This window comes from Gracilinanus agilis, chromosome 5 (genome assembly GCF_016433145.1).
Source record: "Gracilinanus agilis isolate LMUSP501 chromosome 5, AgileGrace, whole genome shotgun sequence".
NCBI classification, from domain to species: domain Eukaryota; kingdom Metazoa; phylum Chordata; class Mammalia; order Didelphimorphia; family Didelphidae; genus Gracilinanus; species Gracilinanus agilis.
The window spans coordinates 31,454,939-31,478,723 of record NC_058134.1 but is presented as its reverse complement, the minus strand read 5'-3'; the positions used below and the strand labels follow the sequence as shown (position 1 = coordinate 31,478,723).

The 23,785-nt window shown below is 41.6% G+C and overlaps 1 protein-coding gene across 1 annotated transcript in view; it reads left to right on the top strand.

Moving 5' to 3' along the window:
• Positions 1-23,785, top strand: part of LOC123249129 (ubiquitin-conjugating enzyme E2 E2) — a 334,090-nt gene that overhangs the window by 13,946 nt on the left and 296,359 nt on the right. Inside the window, exon 2 of the mRNA XM_044678116.1 lies at positions 567-617. Coding sequence (XP_044534051.1) covers positions 567-617 — 51 coding nt within the window. The remainder of the gene's footprint in view (positions 1-566; positions 618-23,785) is intronic.

The following is a 23,785-nucleotide window of genomic DNA, read 5'->3' as shown; positions in this document are numbered from 1 at the left end:
TTTCCTTATGATCTCTTTGGGGTACAAACCCAGCAATGGTATGGCTGGATCAAAGGGCAAGCATTCTTTTATTGCCCTTTGAGCAGAGTTCCAAATTGCCATCCAGAATGGTTGGATCAATTCACAACTCCACCAGCAATGCAGTTTTGCCACATTCCCTCCAACATTTATTGCTTTCCTTTGCTGTCCTTTTTAGCTTGTGTTTATTAAAGAATGACTTCTGTAAAGTTGGTATTTAAGTTAACAAAAGATGCATAAATGTGTTTTCCAGAATTCCTATTTAAATAAAGTCATGTCCCACCAAAAGCAGAATCTGTCTAGTATCCTGAGCACTTCTTCCCATGGTCACTTGAACATTTGGCTGGCACATAATTGAATTGAAGTAAAGTACTCTGAGATCAGAGACATGGGGGATGGTGAGGAGAGAAGGGAGACTGACTCTAATGACTGAGGAATAAAGCTTAAAACTATTAATGTTCATAAAAATAGGCATTTTCATTAATTTGATCAATGTTAATGAAGTGAAATACTTGCCTTAATACCAATTTCTTTGTTGTTTTTTAAAGAATTCAGAAAGAACTTGCAGAAATTACATTGGATCCTCCTCCAAACTGTAGGTAAGTTGAAGTGGATTTTTATTCATTTTGGAGCTTGTGCTGAAGATGTAGTTGAAGTGATCAGGAGTTCAGAGTCTGTCGTCTCAACCTAATTAACTAGATGACATTATTTTGATGCAAAAAAAGCTGCAGGAACCATTGTTTTCTGTGCAGAGATGGAATATTCTGCAAGGATGGTTGTGTTGATAGAAGTTGCTAAAAATAGGGTGAAGTAATAAGGATAAGATAATGGAATTTCAAGATGACAGTTTGAATCATCTTTTAGTGGTGAAGGTGATGAGGCTGTAGACAATTTCTTTGCAATGATGAAAGAATATTGATTTGCTAACAGTGGCTAAATATTTTATGTTTGATTATTAATGAATTAATTAATTGGGAAATTCAGTGTTGAACAGGCAAATATGGGAAACCGTTTTGGTGTTTTACCTTGCATAAATTTTTTTTTCTTCTGGTCACTGCTTCTGACTTCATATGAATGGTTCTTCTGGGAGATGATACAGGTTTAATTTGAAATGGTCCATGCCCACATGCACTTGATTTTCAGATAAACTTTTTTCTACATGAGCTCAAATGTGCTGGCCTTGAAACGATTAATGACATAGAGGTACACAGAGAAATGGGGCACGGGGAGAGGGCGGAGAGGGGAGCTGGAGCCTTCTGTCTTGCCTCTGGCTCGGATGTCTATTTCAGGACATTTATTTCTATTTTGATTGAAGGTCAGTGTTGGAACTGTGCCAGCATTGAGTTCTGATAGTTTAAGAAGGTCCCTTGATGCCTTTCATGAGGAAAGGTCAGCCTGAATAAAAGGCTCCAAAATGGCATGCTGTTGGAGTTGATTCTTTGGTATAACTTCATATTGCTTTCCATGTTCTCAGTGAATCATTGTGTAAAAAACAGTCAGCAACTATTAATGAAAGAAGTGTCGACGGCTAGCTAGAGTCTTTGCAATTGGGTCAGTTGACAAAAGTCAGTCTATCTAGAGAGAAGGAAATGGTCCTGACGAGGCCTTCGTTTATGGTCAATCTTTTGAGTGTCATGTGGGTTCTTGGAGAAGAAAGCACTGAATGTAGCAGAGGCCTTGCAAAGTAGTATGCAAAAGAGTATTTCAGCGAATTTGGGCAGATGATTCTATACTAGATAAGATGGTTCACTCTCCACCCCTTTCTGTTACACTTAAAACTGGTTCTCATCAAGGCTATACAAAGAGTTTCACTTTAGGTATTTTGAGACCTTAGCGGGTTGATAAATATAAAACACCAACTTATTGGAGAAAAACTCACAACTGGAATTGTTTGAACTAAATCTGAAACACACAGTTCTTACAAGAATTTTGTTTTAGTTTTTCATTGAATCCTTTCCCTTTGAAAAGACAGACTGTTTTTTAAAAAATCATGTATCAACAGATCATTGAAAAACTTGGGAAAAAATGAGAAATTTCTCAACTGTATATTTGCCATTCTTTGTTGTAGCTGTGATGACAAAGATCATGAGGGACATTTATTGTATATCGGAAATCGTTAGCAAAATATGTTGGAACCATTTGCTTCAGCTGACTATTTGGAAAACAAAATTCATGCACACTGACTGACCTGGACTTGATCATTGCCCATTTATGTCTTCTTGGGCTGTAAGTTTTTTTAAAGATGGCTGGTGACTTTATTTAGCTTTGACTTAGTTACAAATAACAGTGGAGCTTTTTTATAACCGGTGTTAACAGTTGGCATGAAATCTCAAGAGACTGAGGCAAGAAATCATGTAAGATTTGTCATTCATTTTTATTAAAAGAATTCCCTTTGTTAAAGGAAAAACTGTGCAGAAAAAAAGGTTAAAAATTCTATCAAACCTATGTGAATGTGGACATGGAAGCCATTAGTCTTTCAAAATTGATTTTAGCCGGTGTGAAAGGTTTATGGCTTCATTGCTATTTTAGTGAATAATATCTAGATAGCACTCGAAGGTTTTCATAGCGCTTGTACAAAACTGATTCATTTGATCCTCACAACAACCCTGGGAGGTGGGTGTTTTTACTGCATTATTTCCATTTTACAGTTGGGGAAGGGGAGGCTCAGAGACTTTAAGTGATTTGCCCAGGGTCAGCTGGCTAGTAGGTTGCTGAAGCAAAAATTTGACTCAGGTCTTTCAGACTTCATGAAGTTCATTGTCCTGACCAGAACAATGATGCCCTCAGGGGTTTATTGAACTATAAGTTCTTTACAAAATAAGGAAAATCCAGAGGAGATTTATTTTTACATAAACAATTCATACCGAATAGCTACCCAGACAGTTTGCCTAAACATACGTACCTCCACTAACTTGCCTACGTAAGAGATTTGTCAAGGAAATCCATTAAGTGTTTTGAGAACTGGCCAGATCCCTTGAGAAGCTCTATCTGTCCTGCCATGGTTTTGGCTGGTTCTTCAGGGGTTGGTCCCAAAATAGCGGCCGGGTCTGGGTCATGTCGAGGTCAGTATCATTTCCCTTCATGTGGTGCTTCCAACTGGCAAAGGCAGGATTCCCCATTGTCCTTGGCGCCAGTATGGAAGTGGTGACCTGGATTTCCCCATATGTGCCTCGGAGGCTGAACATACATTTTCAGTCCGGTTGTTCAGTAGATGGCTACTTGGATGATTCGGAGTCAAATTTTTGACTGCAGTTTGTCGTAAATGTTTGTGCCTCTCTTTCAGTGAAAATGCATTTAATGTCTTTGGAATGAATACTTTCAGGACATCTTCAGTGTGGCTTGTGCTTGGCACAAGTGCGATACTACTGTAGAAATGGGATTTATTATGCTTTATGCGGCTTTGGTGTCTACAGCCTAGAGAATAGAACAGATGATTTTTTTCAAAAGAAATCCAACCAAAAAAGTATCTGCCTCATAAGAGGTTTGAGAATTCCCTGCTTAGTTATAAACCATGAAGGCATATCTGGTTTCAAGAGAAACTGCCCCCACTTACTATAAAATCAACTACAAGTCTCACATTTCCTGAGATAGCTGGGAGGCTGCAGGTTCTGGGTGAGCTTTCCTGGGTATCTATTGCTTCTGTTTAGGATGTCAAATAGGACCTCAGTGGGACAGAGTTGGAGGAGGGAGAGAACCTGGGGGGGGAGGGGGGAGAAGAATGCTTTTGGGAAATATCGGACTGAATTATCTTCCAGATCTAGGAGTTTCCACCAGATGTAATGTAGTTCATTTTGACTTCCATATACCTAGGATTGGAGGCAAGGCCACCTCTAAAGTCAGCCTTGCATTGATTTATTCTTGATAATTTGATCCAGTTAACATGTATTTTTTATTTATGTATTTATTCTTTCCTAATTAGCATGTATTAAATAACTCGCAATGTGCAAGCTATTTACTAGACCCTGGGGATGTAAAGATGAAAATAATGACCTGATCTCCTAGCCCAAGGGAGAAACCTAGGATCTGAGATTTTGAGCCAGAAAGGATCCTAAGAATCATGTAGTGCAAAGGAAACTGAGGCCTGGGGTGAAGTGACTTCCCCAAAGTCAGCAGGTGGCAGTGCTCACTCCAGATTTCACCCCAGGCCTTTCCAGTTGAGAGGAGAGCTCTTTTCCCAGTACACACATTGCCTCAAGCAACATCCCAGAAGGAAGGGAAAGCATTTAACATTTGGGAGTTTGGGAAAGGGGAGAGATTAAAGAAAGCTTCTCTGAGAAGCTGGCAAAATAAGCATGTATGAAGCACTTGGAGGCGGCTTATAAAGTTCTTTTCTTCCCAAATCCTGGGAGTGAGGTAAGAAAATGAAGGGCTTTTGGGGGATCCCCAGCCAGTTCTGGGCAGGGCTACTCTTTGGGGTTTGCACGCTTGACTCTTAGGCCAGTGTGTGCTTTCCATCAGTCTGCACAGGCCATTCTAGACATGAGCCTGAGCAACAGTTGGTGCCTTCAGAGAAGATGCTGGTATCTGTGTCATCACTGTTTTTCTGTCCCCCAGATTCTTCACTAAGAAAATGAGGCAGGCAATGCATCTTCTCTGGCTCCTATTGATGATAGTGATCATCTATTTATGTAATACTGTGAGTTTTGCAAAGTGCTTTACAAATATTCTCTCATTTGTCCTCACAGGAACTCTGGGAGGTTATTCTCCAGTTGAGAAAACGGAGGCAGACAGGTTAAGTGATTTGCCTGGGATCACACAGCTAATGGCTGAGGTTCAAACTCCAGTCTTTCTGACCCTGGACTGCAGGTCCATTTCTCTATCTACTCTGCCTCCTAGCTCTTGATGAAAAGCATGTTTACAATATGCCAGTGGCTACAATTTGAAATTATTATTGAAGCATTAGTCTTCATGATTTACTCATTTTGAATAATATGAAAAAAGTTTAATAGTTGAGGGACATTGTGGATTAGCAACCAGAGGGCTGGCCTTGGGGAACTGCCTTAGATCTGCCTCAGACAAATAATGACTATAATCCTGGGCAAGTCACTAAACTCCCAGAGCCCTAGGAAAATTTTTTTTTAATATTTTAAAGGAAAAATTTACATATAAAATTTGTTTGTTTTGTTAAAATATCTAGTTAACTCTCTCCCTTTTCTTCTGCAATTAGAGAAGGCATCATTTAACAAAAAGACATATGTTTATATAAAACAGTGTCTTATTTCTATTGTATGTTCCTTTCTTGGCAGTGGACATAAACAAGTCATTCTTCAAACAATATTTCTGTTGCTATATATAATGATCTCTTGGTTTTATTTTTTTCATTCTTAATAATTTCATGTGAGTCTTTCCACATTTTTCCAAAATTAACCTGCTCATCATTTCTTATTGAACAATAATAGGGTTCCATCACAATTATATGCCACAACTTGTTTATCCATTTCTTAGTTGATGGCTATCCCCACAGTTTCCAGTTCTTTGCCAACACAAAGAGAGCTGCCATAAATATTCTAGAATAAAGATTCTTTTCCTTTTTTCCCTGATCACCTTAAGAAATAAACCCAATTATGGTATTGCTTTAGACTGTAGGTAATAATCCCCTGTTTGTGATCCAGATAACTTTTTCTTTTTAACAGTTAATATAATGAATGTTCTCTTATGGAGGGAAATGTTAATTTGATCTGCTCATAATTCAAGTTCCTTGAGATATAAAATTAATGCAAATTAATTGTATTCTTTTTATTGGATGAATCTTAAATGCTATTTAGACTGTGAGAAGTACAAAGTTTACTCCTCTGATCTAAATCCTTGAAAGTCCAGATAAGAGACCCAGTTTACAGAATTACAGGACATGTAAACATAATTAATTATGCTCATAATGGAATTTGAGAGACTTAGAATTTTCTAGAAATGGAAGAATAATGCTTTATTCAGATTCTTTTGGGTTGTTTTATTTCCCTCTGTATACAATGTGTTTCTTTTGGGCTAATGGAAGATTGTGGTGACCCGTGGCCGGAACATCTCCTCTGCGTTAAAGTAGAAATGAACAGAAACATCTGTCATCCTCTGTTTTACTCTGACTGTGATTGTCAGAATTAATGTTAATTTTGTGTTTGGAATGATTGAAACTCCTTTAAAAGAAAAGAACTCTACTACTGATTTTTTTCCTTTTACATCATAGTCATTTTTGGAAATAATTTATACATTGAAACAATAACAGGAAACCCACTGAACCACCAGACCCAGTACAATGGCTAGTTGTATCTAGCAGCGTCCAATACACTTAGCCCTGCCATGAGGAAGGAGGAACGGATCAGCTGGTTTTCGGGGACTTTTATTGGTTTTCAGTGACTCCAGAGCTTTCCGTTTCAGAATTCCTTCTTGAAAGCAGAGAATGAGCTCAAAGGGACAGGTCTGGGCATCTGATCCAGGACTGCATTTGTGAAGGGAGGATTTCTGAGAGTGATCACTGCTGGGTTATACACCTGCTCACTGGATGGGTTCTAAGATGAGAGCACAGAGCCAGGGCTGGGAGGGTCCTTAAGGTCCCCGAGGCCGGCTACTGGATCTTTACAGACGAGGAAAGGGAGACTCCAGGAGATGGAGTGACTGGCCCCAGGTCAGGTGGTAAATGGCAGAGACAAGATTTGAACTCGAGATTTTAAGTCTCAGCTGGTTGAAGCTTTGGCACTGTGGATAAGAACTGCCTCCCTCCTGTTTGTTCTCCCCTTAGGAGAAATAAGGCCTTACAGCGTTAGCCTCTCACTCCTCTGGAGGGTGGCTCTTCACCCCAAAGTATGGATGTATGGCTGTCTTGTAGTCCACCGAGGGCAAGGAAAGGTTAGGCAGACGTGTTCTCCTGGTCGCAGTGTGGTAGAGGAAGAAATGAAAGGGAGCTTGAGGAAAAGTGCTGCATTTGGGGAGGCCCCTGGCCCCTGCTGTGTGTGTGTGTGTGTGTGTTTTCTCTTTGGTTGGATTTTTAGCAGGAAGTTTTAAAAAATTCATTTTGTTTTACTTCTTGCTGTCTTAATGGGATTGCTGGGCTTTTCCCAAACAAGAACGTTTCCCCTTAGCCAGATTTTCTGTCACCTGCTAGTCAAAGGAGTGACTTCTACTGAACCCCACCAGAAACCTTATGGCATTCCTAGTCTCCAGTCGAGTCTCCAGTAAGGCAAGATGCTCCGCCAGGGGTAGCGCCCTCCGAGGGCTTTGGGCTGGTGGCTGTCTTCTAGGGGGATGGAGTTCAGATGAGGTAAAACCTCCTTCAAAGTTAGATTGTCATTCATACTAAAAAATGACTCAGTGAAAATGAAAGCGTGGGGTGTCATTAAAAAGCTCCATGCTGGGTTGCGCTGGGTTGAACTTTACACTCTTCTGAAGTAATATTGGATCAGGGGAGTGGTGAAGGGAATAAAACAGGGAATCCCAATTTGGAATAATTTTTGGATTTGGGGTCATTTTTGGATCGTCTGTTCTTTTTTTCTGACTGCACCTGGAGTCAGGAAGACTTGTTTCCCTTTGTCTGCCTCAGTTTCTTTATAAAACGAGAATAATAGTGGCTACCTCCAAATGTTGTTGTAAGGACAAAATGAGATATTTTTAAAGCACTTTGTAAATCTTAAAGCCACATATATTTTTAGATACGTTTTATATCTATATTAGTTATTATTACTTGAGTATGGATAATTGAATGCTGACGTTGTTTCTATAGACTGTCAGAGTGCTAAAGTTATGAGAAGTTGCATAGTACTACTGATTAATCTCTTTATGTACAGTTCTTAATCTCTGCCTAAAAAATTCAAGGTTTTGAATGACTCCCATCCCTCTCTTTTTCACTAACAACATGGGTAATTGAGGAATATTTTTTCCATAGCTCCTCTGAATTTTTCACTCCAGCTGCCGGGTTTGGTGGTTTTGTAGCCTCCATCAAGACAAAGGGTTATGTAACAGGACCTTTTAAGTGGCCCTGGAAATGCATTAAACACTTTCAGGATGCCTTCTGAAACCCTAATGGGGAAGTGGGCTCTTCCCTGATGACAGCCAGTCATCCAAGGAAGATGCTTTCAAAACCTTTCCATCGAGAATACAACGAACGCCTCCCTGCCCGACGGCTCCCCTTTGGAGCGGGGCCAGTGAGAAGAGGCTAGGGGGAGGTGGGGACTCCCTGGTGCCGGGGAGCACTCTTATCAGATCTCCAGAGGACTTGTCAGGACCTTCTTCCAGCATGAGCAGTAGATGTTCAGAATGGCCCACTGTGTGTCTGTCATCTGGATGTGCCACCAAGATTTGTGTCCTAGTTCACTTGGCAGTCAGATGCACATTCTGATGCCAAATTGTCTTCCCTTCTTTGGGATATAACAGAAGGAAAAATACTTGCCGCTTAAGTGACCCCAAAATATAGGTTGGTTGGTAGGTAGGTAGCTGGGTGGGTGGATGGATGGATGGATGGATAGATAAATGGATAGATGATAGATATAGATAGTGGGTAGTAGTTATCTGGGGATGGAAGAGGTTAAGCTTAATGTCTTGAATTATATTCTTTCAGATACTAAAAGTTTAGAGATCATATGTTAATTCTCCTCTTTACATTTTCTCCCTTAATTTTTTTATGTTTAGTTGCTTAACTAAACATAAACTTGTTTTGTTTTGTTTTGTGGAGGGAGGGGTGCTATTTCTGACCTTTGTCTTGGTCTCGCTTTCACCCAGAGGGTGCTTGTGGATCTCACTGCTGGAGTTCCACCCCTGAGAGAGCTGAATGTTATTTCCAGTGACCAGAGCCGGTTTATTGTTCATTGCTGTCAACTTTTCCCTGGGGGGGGGGGAAATGAATGCTTGAAAGAGTTGGTTAGTTGTGACATAAAATCTTAGACTCATTCTTTACTTTCTTATTTCAATATATAATGGGTGGGTTTTTACAATAGCTGCTTTTCACCCTAGATTTGAAAATATTTTATAATAAAAGAATACAAAGTGATCAAATGGGTTTAGAGCCTGTTACTCTTGGGTCCCTGGCATTTTATCCCTTCTTTTTTTTCCTCTGCTACTTTAAGAGGAGAGCAGAGAATGTGTCTGAAAAACATATAAATTAAATGATCATGCTGGGATTTTATTTTATAATAGCATCAACAGAATATTTTATCACTTATGTTAGATGGGCCAGTTTTATAACTGGTTATTATTTCTGATTTATTACCCCAAGTACTTTGGATAGAGAGTGTCAAATTACTTTCTCATATGTAATCTTTTAATTCCTTCAACTCTTTTATCTTTTAAGAAGACAGGAACCTGTTTTTTTGAATGCTCTAAGAATGACTCCATGGTGCTGATAGCACATGTTTTTCAATGCTCCCAAGGCTGGCACAGAGTAGGTACTTTATAAAGATTTGTTGATCAATTGATTCTGAGGTCCTGATTTTAATGAGATGGGCCCTTCCCCAGCCAGTGCAGCCCTTCTCACAAGGTCCATGAACAGTTGTGGCCAAGAAGTCATCACCTGAGGGGGCCAGCCATCGCCAGGCTGGACACTGCAAACTATTGACCAACTCAAAGCCAATCCCAAGACATGACAGGGCTGCCAGGTGGAAGAAGGGTTAGACGTGTTCTTTTTGGCTCCAGAAGACAGAATGAGGAGCAATGAGTGGGCACCACAGAGAGGCAGGTTTGGGGAAAAGAAAACAAAGAGCTCTCCTTTCTGTGAGCTCTCCCAAAGTGGAACACGCTTTTGAAGAGTTTGGAGGTTCTCCGTCCCTCGACATCTTCAAAATAAAGCATGTAGCAAGTGAGCATGTGGCCAAGAGGTTCTTGGTTAGGCCTTAGCTGGACAGGTTGCACTAGATGACCTCTGAGCTCCTTCCAACTCTGTCTAAGTATGTGGATCACTTTGGTCACTAGAGCTGGCACTCATATGTGCTTGGGTTTACAAAGCACTTCCCAGGTTAGCACTCTTGATCCTCACAAAGACACTGGGCAGTAAATGGTATTATTGTGATCTCCATTTTACTGGTGGCAGAAACTGAAGATGAGAGTGATAAAAAGGAATTCGATGGTCAGAGAGCTAAATAAGTGTCTGGGGCAAGATTTGAATTCAAGTCTTCCTGGCTCTATTCACTGAGCCACCTAGCTTCCTACACCGATCCCCTTGGTGGGAATTAGCCAAAAGCACGCATACTGAAGTATAGATGATTTTGGAAAGAAAACATTTTAAAAAGTCTATATTAAGTTCTTTCCTCTACTTTCCTAACCGCCCCTTTCTCCCTCTCTTCATTGCCTTTGCCCCCTTCCTTCTTCTCATTTCTCCCCTTCTCTTCAAAAAGAAAGACTCAGCCTGTAGATGAGCCAGGCTTGTCCTCTAGTGCCTCCATCCTCACCATGCCTGGATTTTGTATGTGAGAATTTTCTGACTGGGTCAGACGGCTTTGTGATTCCCGGATCAGCACTCCGGTTGCTTTCGTGTTCCTTTGTGCACGTAGGCAGAAGGGCAGAAGGTCCGAGCTGCTGCCACGAACGTGCCCAGCTGAGGGCCCACAAGGAGGCTCTCTGCCTGCTCGTTTCCGCTCTCACACTGGGAGCAAGTGTGCCGTCGGGGGCTATTGAAGGCCACGTTTTTTGCATCCGAGACTTTTTGTGGGCGATTTCATTGTTTAAGATGGCCCCTGAGTGGAGCTCTGTCATGCTGGCCTGATGCCGCCACGGGCCAGAAGGCTGGGGTGTGCCTCAGATAAGCTTCCTCTGGCCACCAGTTAGTTATTGTGCTCTTGGCTGCAAGTTCACTGTTCACGAATCAACCATTTAGAATGTCCAGAAAAAGGATCCTTATGGGAGGCCATTCCGGACAGCGCTAGCACAGAGGTGGTGAGCAGAGGCGTCGGGAGCAGCGGCCGGGATGCGCTCGGTCAGCGTTCACAGCGACTTGGCAGACCGTCACAGCGAGCGTGGCGATAATCCACTGTGCTCATTTGAGAACCTCTTTCTTAATCAGGTGTACGTTGGGGGGGGGGGGGGGAACAGGCTTAGAATAAGAGCATCTAAAGTGTTCATCGTGACACACGAGGAATCCTGAAGGTTGCTGCCCCGAGAAAATATCATACAGTGGGAGGACTGGAAGATCATCTCGTCCGACCCTTTCATTTGACAGATGGGGAAACGGAGGCTTGGAGAATTGAAGTGATTTGCCCAGAGCCACACACCTAGTTAATGGAGATGTTTTTGCACTAAATAGATACCAAAGGGATATAGACGAATGTAAAGTAAAAGGATTTTTTTTTTTTGCTCTTATCCTTAGTAATTCATATGTGTAATCTGATAATCTCTTGAGTAAAGCAGAATCTCTGAGAAATTCTCAACTTTAACCTAAAAGTTAAATAGGATAAATGACTAAATTGGAGATCTAGATGAGGTCGAAGTGAAAGTTATTGATTTTGAGCAATTTCTACTTGATGAAACTATGCTAGTTGGCAATATGTAGTAAAATCAGTTGTTAGATATGGCTAAGAAATAGATACAGTCTGTACATCATATATATATATATTTATATATTTAGTTCATGGGAGTAAATCTTTTTTTGGTTTATCGAGTTTTAGATAAATTTACCTTAACCATTGTACATATTTTCACCTCCTCTTACCATCCTTTTTTTTTCTTACATTCTTTTTTTAAAAAAAATTCTTACCTTCTGTCTTAGAATTGATACTAAATATCAGTTCCAAGGCAGAAGAGCAGTAAGGGCTAGGGAATTAGGGTTAAGTGAATTGCCCAGGGTCACACAGCTTGGAAGTATCTGAGGTCACATTTGAACCTAGAACCTCTAGTCTCCAGGCCTGGCTCTCTGTCCACTGCACTATCTAGCTGCCCCTTTTTCATAGACTCTTACATTAAAGGAAAAGAGAAAACTGTGCAGTTCTTTGAGGAAAGACTTTCATTTTTGTCTTTGACCAGAGGTGTTTTCATAAAGGCTTAAAATCTAAAGAAGGCAGAGAATCAAGATCCATACTCACAGATAACTTAGAAGGGATGATAGTATTGGATCCTAGAGAGATGGGGCCAGGGAACCCCAGAAAGATGATTAAGGTTGATGCCAACCCATTCCTCTTTCAAGGAAGAGGATCTAAGGTAACATTTGACTTTTTTTTTTTTTTTCCGTCTTCAGGCCACATCATAACACCTTTTTTCCTTCAAAGGTTTGGATGAAGGTGGAGATACTTGTTAATGATTTTACTTGTAGGATAAGGTGAGGGGAGCAACCAATCAACCAACAAAGTCTTATTGAGTACATCCTTCACCAGGCAGACATTGTGCCAGAAACTGAGGATATGCAGGGCAGGCGTTCTGCCAGTCATAACCCAGTGCTTCTGGGGTAGCTTCCTCTGAACTGGCACTCTGTCTTTTTACAGAAATCTCAGTCACAGTGGGGTTATTTTTTGTTTTACCCTTTAAAACTCCTAGTTATGAGTAATGGGGAAGGATTAAAACTAGGATGTGTATCTGGCTTTAGGACAGAAAGACTTGGAAATACAGACTGAAACTTCCTGTAATATTTTTAAATAGCAAAAATGACATTTGTTGGCTAATTGAATATTATTTGCTTGGGTGTAGCTAAACATACAAGTTTCATAGACTATTTATATGAAATATTGAGAATCTTCAGGGTTGTTTTTTTCCTGTAGTTGACATTTGTTTAACATTAAAAGAGGTGGTTTGGTTTGTAGGGTTAGTATATTTTCTATGGAACATGTGATACTAATTAAGCTGACACTTAATTAGTGCTATAAATATTGCAAAATATTTTGCATACATTGTCACATTACCCAGCTAGATAACCAAGTAGATAGAGTCTTGAACCTGGAATCAGGAAGACCAGAGTTCAAATTTGACTTCAGATACTAGCTGTGTGCCTCTGGGGGGAAGTTATTTAACCTCTGCCTTTCTCAGGTTGTTGTGAGGAACAAATGAGGTTCTATTTGTCAAGTACTCTGCAAATATTAATTTACTATTACTATTACTACTAATTTAATTATCCACTGACTAGCCTGGGTGCAAGTACTATAATTATTATTCCTTTTTTACAGATGAGGAAACTGAGGCTCAGATGGGTGATTGGTATTTGTTGGTTAACTTGTTGAATATTTATTTAAAATGGACATTTGAAACTTGGTATTCCATTAGTTTGCCCTTTGGCAAATTGCTTGACCTTGAAATGTTGGGGCTGGACTGGATAGCCACTGACTCTTCCCTTCTCCTTCTAAATCTCTGCCCTTGTGATTCCTTCCCTGATAAAATATGAATGTATATACAAGAAGTGGGATTCTCCTTCAGGTCTCTTATTCCGAGCCTACAGAAAAACTCTTATTTTAAGTCTGCCAGGTATTAATGAATGAGGAAAACAAAGCTCTGGCTTGTCTGTGGAAGGCAAATAATTTCTACTTTGATCTCATTCCACTTCATGGTTGTGTATTTTCCCCCTCTATAAACATCCCATGTGCTAAGAAATGAATAGGACAGAGAATTCCAAATTAATATTCCTCAGATGACCAATTGCACTGCACAAACATTCATTGCTCTTGATAGAAACTTGGAAAGCAGATGGCATATTACTGCATCATTATGATCTCACCTCCTAAGGTAAGACTTATGATTCAGATTTTGTGCATTTTTTATAGAGTGATTGTGTTAGTCCTCTCCTCCTGTGCTGACATTTTCTCAAACTCATGGCAGGGCAGCCTTATTGGGGCACTTTCCCTTCCTTCTTTCCTTTCTTTCTCCCTCCCTCCCTCTAAATGGAGACAGCTGGACAGAATGAGAAGCACCCTTGGTTGTCAAGTCCCGAGGGTAGGCTCAAATCCCAGATATGGAGCTCCTTCACTTTGTGCCCATGAGCATCTCATTTCACACTGCACCTCAGTTTCCTCATTCATATAACGGGGATACTAATACAGGTATCCCTTCCACGTCTTGATTCTCACCATTGTGGTTTCTATCTATCAAGGGTTAGCATAAGAAATTAAATGGGAATTTTGGGGGAGTTTTGTGTCCACAGCCCAGTGGACAACACAGAAAGGCTAGAAATGTTAATATTGACTTACATATAGCTTATGACTAAATAAGGCCCTGTAAACACCCCATAAAAGAAAAAGAAAAAATTCACACTTCTGCTCTAGTACAAAGGGAGAGCCAAAAAATTTTACATGGATTTTCCAGATTGTGGGGGAGCTTTGCCCCAAACCTATGTAATGAGGAAGGGATTTACTTCCACAACTTTGAAACCTTAAGGCTCCAAAGGAATGTGCATTGCCACTACTATACTCTGTGTGAGAGATTTGGGAAGCATTTAAGAATTCCTCCATAAAACCTTTCTCTAATTCCCCTGCCTCCTCTTCAAATGAGCTAGCATTTAGTTATCTGTGTATCGCATTAATTCTAAACCCTATTGTCTTGTCTCTACTATATAAAATTTAAACTCCTTAAAATCAGATTCTAATTTCATTTTTATCTTTTTTACCTTGAGTCCTTAATAAATGTTCATTGAATTAATTTGAAATAGTCCTTAGGAAAAAGTGAGTCAAAAGGCCTGGGGAACAAGATTTGAATTGCTCCTCCTCCTCCTCCTTTTTTTTTTTTTTTTTTTTTAAATATGAAAGGGAGGACACTAGTAAATGTACTGCCTACCGCACCTGTCCTTTTGTTCAGAAATTTATTGAGATCACATTATTATTATTCACATATTCTGAAAAATGGGTACTTTATTGGTTTACTAGAACCCTGACAACCACATATTTTGGTACAGAGCTGAAATTAAGTCTAGTACTCTAGTTCTGTCTTGAACTCTAACCAAGTGGGTTTAACTATGATCCCATGGAAGAGTTGTTCAGGGAGCAGCAAAGTAGTTTGGGGCTTTAATAGGCTTGAAATACTGGGAATGGGGCTGATGGTTGGTCTAGCAGCAAGCAGGAATGTCAAGATGATTCTGCTGGGGTTTAACTTCATAATCAATAATAAACTTTATAATCTACTTGGGGATTCTTAGTATAAATTGTGGACTTTGGGGTGAACCTGGTTTGACTTTATTTGACATTGAAATGGTGAGGAAGGCCCTTAGTTGGACATGCCCATGTCAGCATAAGTGACGTCAGATATTCTGCTCCTCTCCCCAGTCTTATTCCTGCTTGGTCTAGCACTGTGTTGGTAAACCTATGGTACGGGTGCCCCAGTGTGCCAGAGGGCCTGCTCCCTTCCCCCTCTCCATGCATCTGAGGATATTTGTCTAATCACCTGCCCCTTTGCCCAGTAGCCCAATGGGAGCACTTCCTCTCTCCTCTGTCTAGGGTAAGGTGGGGGTCTTACATGCAGTGTGAGGTTGCATTTTGGGCACTTAGTCTCTAAAAGATTCACCCTTACTAGAAGAGTTTTGAGAGAGAGAGAGAGAGAGAGAAAAGAGAGAGAGAGAGAGAGAGAGAGAGAGAAAAGAGAGAGAGAGAGAGCGCACAAACAAGCAAGCACTGGTCTTCACCTCAAGAAGGCCAGGGTTCACAATTGCTCCTTTGTGTATACTGGCACAGACCTGGGCATACCTCATAAGCTCTCAATGCTCCATGCCACTTTCTTAACTTGGAGGTGGCAGATCATTTGCAGATATGAATTGTCAGAAGAATTTCTCTTTCAGAAAATTCCCCAAGAGTTTTTAATCTTAGGACCCTGAACTTTTTTTTTTTTAATGCTTTGATAATTCAGTGTAATTGACTTCTTGATAATTCTTTGTATTTAGTTTTGTGCATTTAAAAACATTATTCCCAGCATGGTTAGGAAAGGAGAGAAGAGGGTAGTTCTAGTCAATGTGAATAATGAATCCATGTATTCTGAACTGCACTATTCAGAGTTAGAATTATGTAAAATGTGGCCATTGTTTCCAACCTAGTGGAAATACACGGTACAAAATCAAATAATAAAACCACTACATGGATTCATTATTCTCACCAATATGGACTATAGTCAGGGAAGAATTTATATAAGGAAAGCTTTGGAGGGTGGATAGGATTTAAGGAGGTAAAAGCAAGAGAGGGTGAACATACTTTTTGTCCAATAAAGTTGAAGGAGGTGGTTTACCAAAAGTGCTAATAACATTTAGACAGAATAAAAACTTTAAAATGTTATGGTCATCCAGTGCGATTTTGTTTATTTGGCACATTTGAAGAATGATGCCCATCAAGGACTCAGACTTACTTATTTCAACTATTTTTGGTGGAAAGTCTCCTTAATGTATTCTGTATTTTCTTGCCTTTTAAAAATTATATTTTATATTTTTCAATTATGCATCATTTTTCTCCTACTTCTCTTTCTACTTCACTGTGAGAAAAATAGAAAAACAAAACTCTTGTTACAAATGCCTAAAAAAAAGAATTTCCATATTGGTTATGTCAAAAAATGTATGTCTCCTTCAGCTTCCTCAGTCCACCCCCTCTGTCTGGTAGTGGGGCACATTCTTCATCACTCGTTCTCTGAAATCATGTTTGTTCATTGTTATGGTAAAAGTCCTTAAGGCTTTCAAAATTGTTTATTTTTCCAGGTCATTATGAATAAATCATTCATCTGATTCTGCTTGTGTCACTTTCCATTAATTTATGTAGTTCAGCTTTTCTGAAACAGTTCCCTCCATCATTTCTTACGGCCCAGTAAGATTCTGTTACATTTCTGCATCATAATCTGGCCAGCCATTTCCTAATCAACCTTCTTAATCTCCAGTTCTTTGTCACTAAAACAAAGTCTATACATATTTTGGTACATCTAAGACCTTTTCTTCTTTCTCTTATCACTTTGAAATATAGGCCTAGCAGTAATATTGCTCTGCCAAAGTTTACATATTTTCCTGTTTTATTTGGTTGAATTTCATAAATATCTCCAAGGACTCTTATAGCTTGAAAAGTTTATGAATCTAAAATTGAGTATGCTTCTATATTTTGAAAAGAAAATACAGCTAACTTTTTTCTTTTCTTTTTTTTAAACCCTTACCTTCCATCTTAGAATTATTACTGAGTATTGGTTCCCAGCCAGAAGAGTGGTAAGGTCTAGGCAATCGGTATTAAGGGACTTGCCCAGGGTTACATGGCTAGGAAGCGTCTGAGACCTCTGGTCTCTAGGCCTGGCTCTTGATCCACTGAGCTACTTTGAGCTAATTTTTTTTTTTCAGAAGAAATAGTCTACATCTGATTAATAGGCTTTAACCTTTTATTCCTGTTCCAAAACAAATCACATTCCCCTTTGTATTCCCTATTCTCCTGTCCCCCTGTGATAGTCTTCCATTTTTCAAGGTTGAATTTGTGGTAACAGACTAGGAGAGACACTGTCTCCATCCTCTCTCCTTTCTCCTTATTCCTTCCATTGAGCTGTACCCAGAGTCAGCTTCTTTGAAGCTTTTAAAGCTTCCTTCTTCCTCTGTTCTTCCTCTTTTGTCGCTTCTCTGCAAAGGAGAACAAGAATACAGAGCTCTTCCCCTGCCCTGACTAGCTTCGTAGAACAATTGGTGGCACTGGAAACAGAGGCATGTGAAGGCTGTATCTGAGCCAGTGATTTCTCTACTGATTCACTCAACTTGTTCTTCCTCCTGGAAGACACAAAATTGTCAGGGTTGTTTAGAAGTTACAGGATCATTGCAATTTCACAGCCTATTTAAAACTCTGCTGTCTTATTTTCGTAGTTCTGAAAAAGCTTTGTGCATTTTAGGTATGGCCAGGAGATTTACTTGAAAGAAACGTAGGACCCCGATTACCAGAGTGAACCTTGGGTGTGTCTTGGTTCAGACTGATGGCAGTCTCTTCATGTGAAACTCATGGGGATTTTCTTAATCCTAATGAGGTTGGGTCTGTTTATTAGTCAACTCTACATGTCCACATGCTGTTGTATGGGCATATATGCAAATGGCTTTGCCAAATTATTCTTTTATGGAAGAAAAAGGAGTTGACAGGGAAAATATTAGAGATCTTTGATAGATGAATATGACGTATAGAGATTCATTAAAAGATTTCGACAAACTGATGGAGAGAAAACAATCGACACAGTGATTAGAATAATGGCAATGGCAAGATTGAAAATTTCTTTTCAAAACTGCAGAGAATAAGCATGGCACCAAAGATGAGACAATTCTCTGTTGGTGTCAGGGCTCCATCATTATGGAGGATTGTTGGGTTTTCTTGGATGAAGTCATTAGTTTTGCAATTTTTTCCCCTCTTCTTCCTCTTTTTTCTTTAAAAAAAAAAAAGATTCTTTGTTCAAGGGGATGGACCTCTGAAAGAGAGGAGGAGGAATACAGAGGAAAACTTAGGTGATATAAAAAGCAAAATCAGTAAAAATTATTATGTTATTATTTGATTTTTAATCATTAGATTTATTAGTTATCAATTATTACATTATTAAGAAGTTATTATTAGAATTCTGTCTTTTAAGCTTTTTTTTTGAGGTAGCAAAATCTTTTCCCTCTTTCAGTTAAAATGCATAGACTTGGCTAAGAATGCTTGTTAAGGCTCTTTGTACAGACATGGAGCTGAAGTTTTTACAAATTATCTTTAAGCCCCAATAAATTCTTTTCTACTGTACAAAAGCCTGGCTTAATATTTTTTAAAAAACTAATATAAAAAGGTATAAAACTTGAGTATTTTAGAGGTGATATTAATAATAGCATTAATTGTATTTCTTCCAAAATGACACTCTCTTTGTTTAACGTGTGAGTGATTAGGCAGACTAAATACAGAATTGGAAGTGGACATTTTAACGTGCATTGTTTGGTAACCCATTTTATAAGCCTACATGGGAGGACAAGGGGTTTATTAAGTGATAATGCTTTGTGCTTTACAGCATTACAGGAAGGAAATAGGAATTGGATTTGCTTTTGCTTTCACGCACTGGTGTTTAATAAAAATATATTTATGCTGTGGTTGTACATTTGCAGCTTTTTAAACAAGCGTTTGGGATATTTAATTGGCTGCAGCTTGGAATCCTATCACAACACATGCCAAATGTTCCTCATTACAATTAAGATATCTACTTGAAATATCTTTGTTTTCATTTGTTCTGTTCATTTTAAAAAATTTCCCTTGTTTACACAGTTTAAATTCTTGAGTTTAACAGTGTCTTCCTTTATTTTTTGTTGTAAAGGCCTGCCAGTGGATTAGCAGGGGCTCGTGAGCGTGTGGGTGTTTTTCAAAACTTCTCTGTTCCTTGGCAAAGAGCCCACTTCTAGAAGCTCGGCGGCACCCTCTGCGTGTCCGTGTCATCTGGACCCAGGATTAGGGCTCGGCTCACGTTTTTACGGATTCACTTGGACAGGATGCTGGCGATGCAGTTGTTTTGCTGGGGCGGGCGGGAGGGAGGGTCTGCCGGGCACCAACATGCTCTTTATGATGCCGTCATTAACTTGCGAGGGCTCCCGGTGTCTGTAGCAAGGCCACCGCCGTGGGAACATGCGCCTCGTCTGTTGTAAATGGAACAGCAGAGAGACGTGACGGCTTATCAGCCGGTAGTGATTCCCCCGACGGGTTGCATCCTGCCGTCTAGGAAGGAGCAGGAAGCCACGGCGGCGCCCGGCCTTTCACGAACGTCCGACTCCGTTCCTGGGCTACTGTGGCCAGGCGAGGCTGGGCCGCCCTCTCCGAGCCTCCCCCCAGTGAGGCGCTAGTGCTCAGCAGCGACAAGCTCGCCCACGGCAGAGCCATGTTAAGAGCCCGCTGCTGCCCCGACATGCAGAATTCCCAGACGCTCAGGGCCTGACCAGAAAGTGGCCCGTCCGTGCGCCCCGCAGCGGCCCGAGACAGGGATGGCTCTGAAGGCCTGCTTGGCCCTTGGTGTCCGGGGCTCCTCTGCCAAAGGAGGCCAGCTGTGGGAAAGGAAACACCGGATTTCACTTCGGGGCTGCCTAAAGCAGGCCCCGCGTTGGCCCATTCTCCCAGGAGGGCCACGGGCTGGCCCCAGCCGTGCTCCGAATGGCCCATCGCACGAGGAGGCGCCGCACAGATCGCAGGAGGAAGCGTCGTGGCAGAGACGGCTGTAAACAGCGTCACGTTAACTTGTCTTCTAACCGCTGTACCACCTTTCAGTGGTTAGAAAGATGAGAAGAAGCCCGTGTTCCTAGAGGACCCCGAGGGATGGCTGCTGCTGAGCCAGGACACAAGAGCCCCCCCCGAGGGAGCTGGGCTCCGAGCTTAGCTCCATTAACAGCAACAACGGTCAGCTTTAGGGGTTGTTCAGCCTTTCCAGTCACGTCTGATTCCTTGGGATTGCATTTGGGGTTTTCTTGACAAAAATATGGAGGTGGTTTTCCAACTCATTTGACAGATGAGAAAACTAAAGTAAGTAGTTAAGTGACTTGCCCGAGGTCACACAGCTAGTCAGTGCCCGAAGTAGAATTTTGAACACAGGTCTTCCTGACTCCAGGCCTTTTGCTCTATCCTCTGAACCACTTTTAGCTGCCTTGCATTTAGATAGTTCTTTTAAATTTGAAAACGTGGTTTATGTAGTGTTATCTTATTTGATCTTTACCCCAATCCTGGAAGGTAAGGACTTTTTATAACCACATTTTACAGATGTTGAAACAGGCTGAGAGAGATTAAAGGACTTGACCAAGGTCACCCAGTTAGTAAGTGTCTGAGGGCAGATTTGAACCCAGGGCTTCCTGACTTCAGGCTTTTGCCTCTAGATGCTTAACCCCCTCACTGCCTTGGCACCTTGCCTTAGACAAGTTTCCTTTGAGCCTCAGGGTCTTTCTCTGTAAAATAAAGGATGAGATTAGCTTATTTCTGAGAGTTCTTCCTGCCTTTGAATCCTACAATTCTGAGAAAGTGTCCTGTTGAAGCAGTGAGCAGCTAGCTGACTGCATCCCTGTTTCCTGTGATGGCTGGAGCAAAAGGAGACAGACAGACAGACAGAGGCAGAGACACGGGACCACACAGATTTTTTTCCCAGGTGAACTGTCATCCCCCCCCCCCCCAGTAAAGTCGCCTTGACTCGCAGCAGTCCAGGGAAGGTGCCACCTTGCCTTGTTCTGCCCCTGCCTTCTCGGTGGCTGGTGCTGCCCGTCATCCCTTTATCGTTCTGGAATTTGCACGGTCTCAGGGCTCGCACAGTCCAGTCATTCTGCTGCCCCCCTCTGGAGCCCCCCGACTGTGTTTGCTGGCGGGGCCGGGCCTGGGCGTCTGGAATGCTCCTCTCCAGCCGCCTTTGTGTCCCCCCGGAGAGGACCGTCGCGGGCCCAGCAGCCTTCTCACTTTCAGTCCGAGCTTCCTGTGCAGTGATGAAGATTTTATTCTGCTGCCGCTGCTGGAGAACACTTTGCAGGCGGCTATCAAGGTTAATTGTCATGGGGAGAAGAAGGGAAGCCATCTTCCACCCCAGGCCTCTGCTGAGCCCAGGCTCCGCTAATTGCTACCATTTCAGTGGCATTAAGATGATCTCAAACGGAGGCAAATAAGCCATTAAGAACGTCTCAATTCCTGGGCCATTTTCACCCCCAGTTTGACTTCAAAGGAGGCTCGCCCCTCGATGGAAATGTCCCGGGAAGGCCCAGTTCAGAGGACTCGGTGGCAGCGGGCTCAGAGCGCCTTCGCCGCTGTGGGGGCCTCCTTCCCCCTCGTGATGCCCACAGTCCTAGCTGGGGCTTTTCTTCTGCGCTGTTTTGAGGTGAGGCTTCTGGAGCCCTCCTTTCATTCTCAGGGGAGCTCCCCGCATGGAAAGCCCTTTCTGCACTGTAGAAGCAGCTTTTCCCGGCTCTCCTTCACCACAGGCTGCCCTCGGAGAGGCTCTGCCCTACGTCCTGGGTCTGTCTTGTTGGGACATGGTAAGTTGTGTCCTCTCCCTCGTGAGGCCAGGAGCTCCTTGAGGGCAGGACGGAGGCCTCATAGCCCCAGCCGAGCTGCCTCCAGTATTTGGCATGTGGCAGGTGCTTGATAAGTGCTTTGTGGACTCACTTGCCGCTGGTTCAGATCTGCAACCCATCTGCAGAGTCTGGGCTTTGAGAGTTGCCCGAAGCCCTGAAAAATCCTCACTCAACTAGCAGTCTGTATGAGACGGCCGAATTCTAAGAGGGGAGACAATGGGTCCATCCACATCCCTGGAAGTCGGGGGGAAGAGGCGTCAGAGACCATGGAGCCAACCCCAGACCAGTTCCTTCATTTTACATAGGAAGATCCCGAGGTCCAATTCCCTGAGACTTGTCCAAGGTCCTACGGATGGGAAGCACCAGAGGCAGGCCTTGGAGGGCCCCAGAAGCAGCGTTCATTGAGGTGCTCCTCCTTACTTCAAGGGTGCAGTTCTTTGAGAAAGCTCAGTGGTACAGTTTGATGAAAGAGCCACAGTCTGTAATAAATGCCTAATTATTTGGGAAGCTTTTATCTCTTTTCCCCCAAAGATTGTTTGGGATATTTGTGCTGCCAAGTTCTCTTTGTGGAGTTTGTCAATCTGGAATTTGCCATCTACAACTTGCCTTAGGCCTTTAATAATTAAAATTGTACCAAGTCGCTCCTCCTCTCTTCAGACTATTTTAATTGAATAGATAGGCAACAGCTTTGTTCCTTGACTGCCACCCTTGGAACTTTGTTTCCTTACATTTGAACACATTGCTGCTTCAGGGGGTTATTCCTTAGTCTTGGGAGTTGTTTATTTTTCTGGGCGTCTCGGTAGTGCAGTCACTGTGGTGCCCCCCTCCCATGGAGGCTGATGCTTTTGTGAGCTGACCTCTAGTTGCTATATTACTTAAATATGACTTTTGATGTAGAAATATGCCATTATGTATTTTTATTTAAAAAAAAAACAAGTAAAAATCACAAGAAAAGATACAAAGTATGTTAAATTGAACTTCTTAAAATATTCTAGTAAATGAATATGTCATAGGAGGCCCAGAAATGTTACCTGAAAGACTGAAGAACTCTTTTCTGTTATAGAAATAAGAGAACAAAATGAATATTTGCACCCATAACTTTTGCATAAGACTAAAATTACTGGAGCAGTCTCCCCTCTTGTATTTGTGTGCATTTAAAAGTGAATGAATGTGCAACTATCAATAATATGGAAATAGGTCTTGATGGATGACACATGTTAAAAACCAGTGGAAATGCGTGTCGACTGTGGGGGGGTGAAGGGGAAAGTAAGAACAGGAATCATGGAATCTTGGATAACTTTTCTAAAAAATAAAAATTAACGAATGCTCTTTTTTATACCACTTATAATTATAAATGCTTAATTCATCTCCTCTAATAGAGTCTTCCTATATGACAAAGAAGAACAGTTAAGCAAAACTTTCTAACCTCTCTATCTGGAAGCACACGCACCTTCCACAGCTCGGTGTGCCACTTCTACAGAGAGAAGGGTGGTCCGTGAATGGACTTCTGGAGGGAAGATGGCTCCTCACTTGCATCCGAATCCTTAGGTCTTTGCGGGTGAATTTTCTTTCCTTTGGCATGCTCAGGGTGCACTTGTTCTCTTGCTCCTACGTCCTCCTCTCTGAATCAGTGTGTGTGTGTGTGTGTGTGTGTGTGTGTGTGTGTGCGCACATGAGTGCAGGCATGTTCGTGTGTGGGCGCACTTGGACACTCCGTGGGTGTGTGTATGTATTCTTTTTCTTAGGGGCAACATCTTCTTTTCATCTGACCCCTTGGCCCCTGGGCTTAAGCTTTGTGGAGTTGGTATTGCTTTAGCAGCCTTAATGAAGATTTTAAATAGTCAAAATGGAAGAGGGCCAACTTCTTATTGTCAGTGCAGTGGCATAATTAAGCATACAAGGTTTGTTTATTGTAGCCGA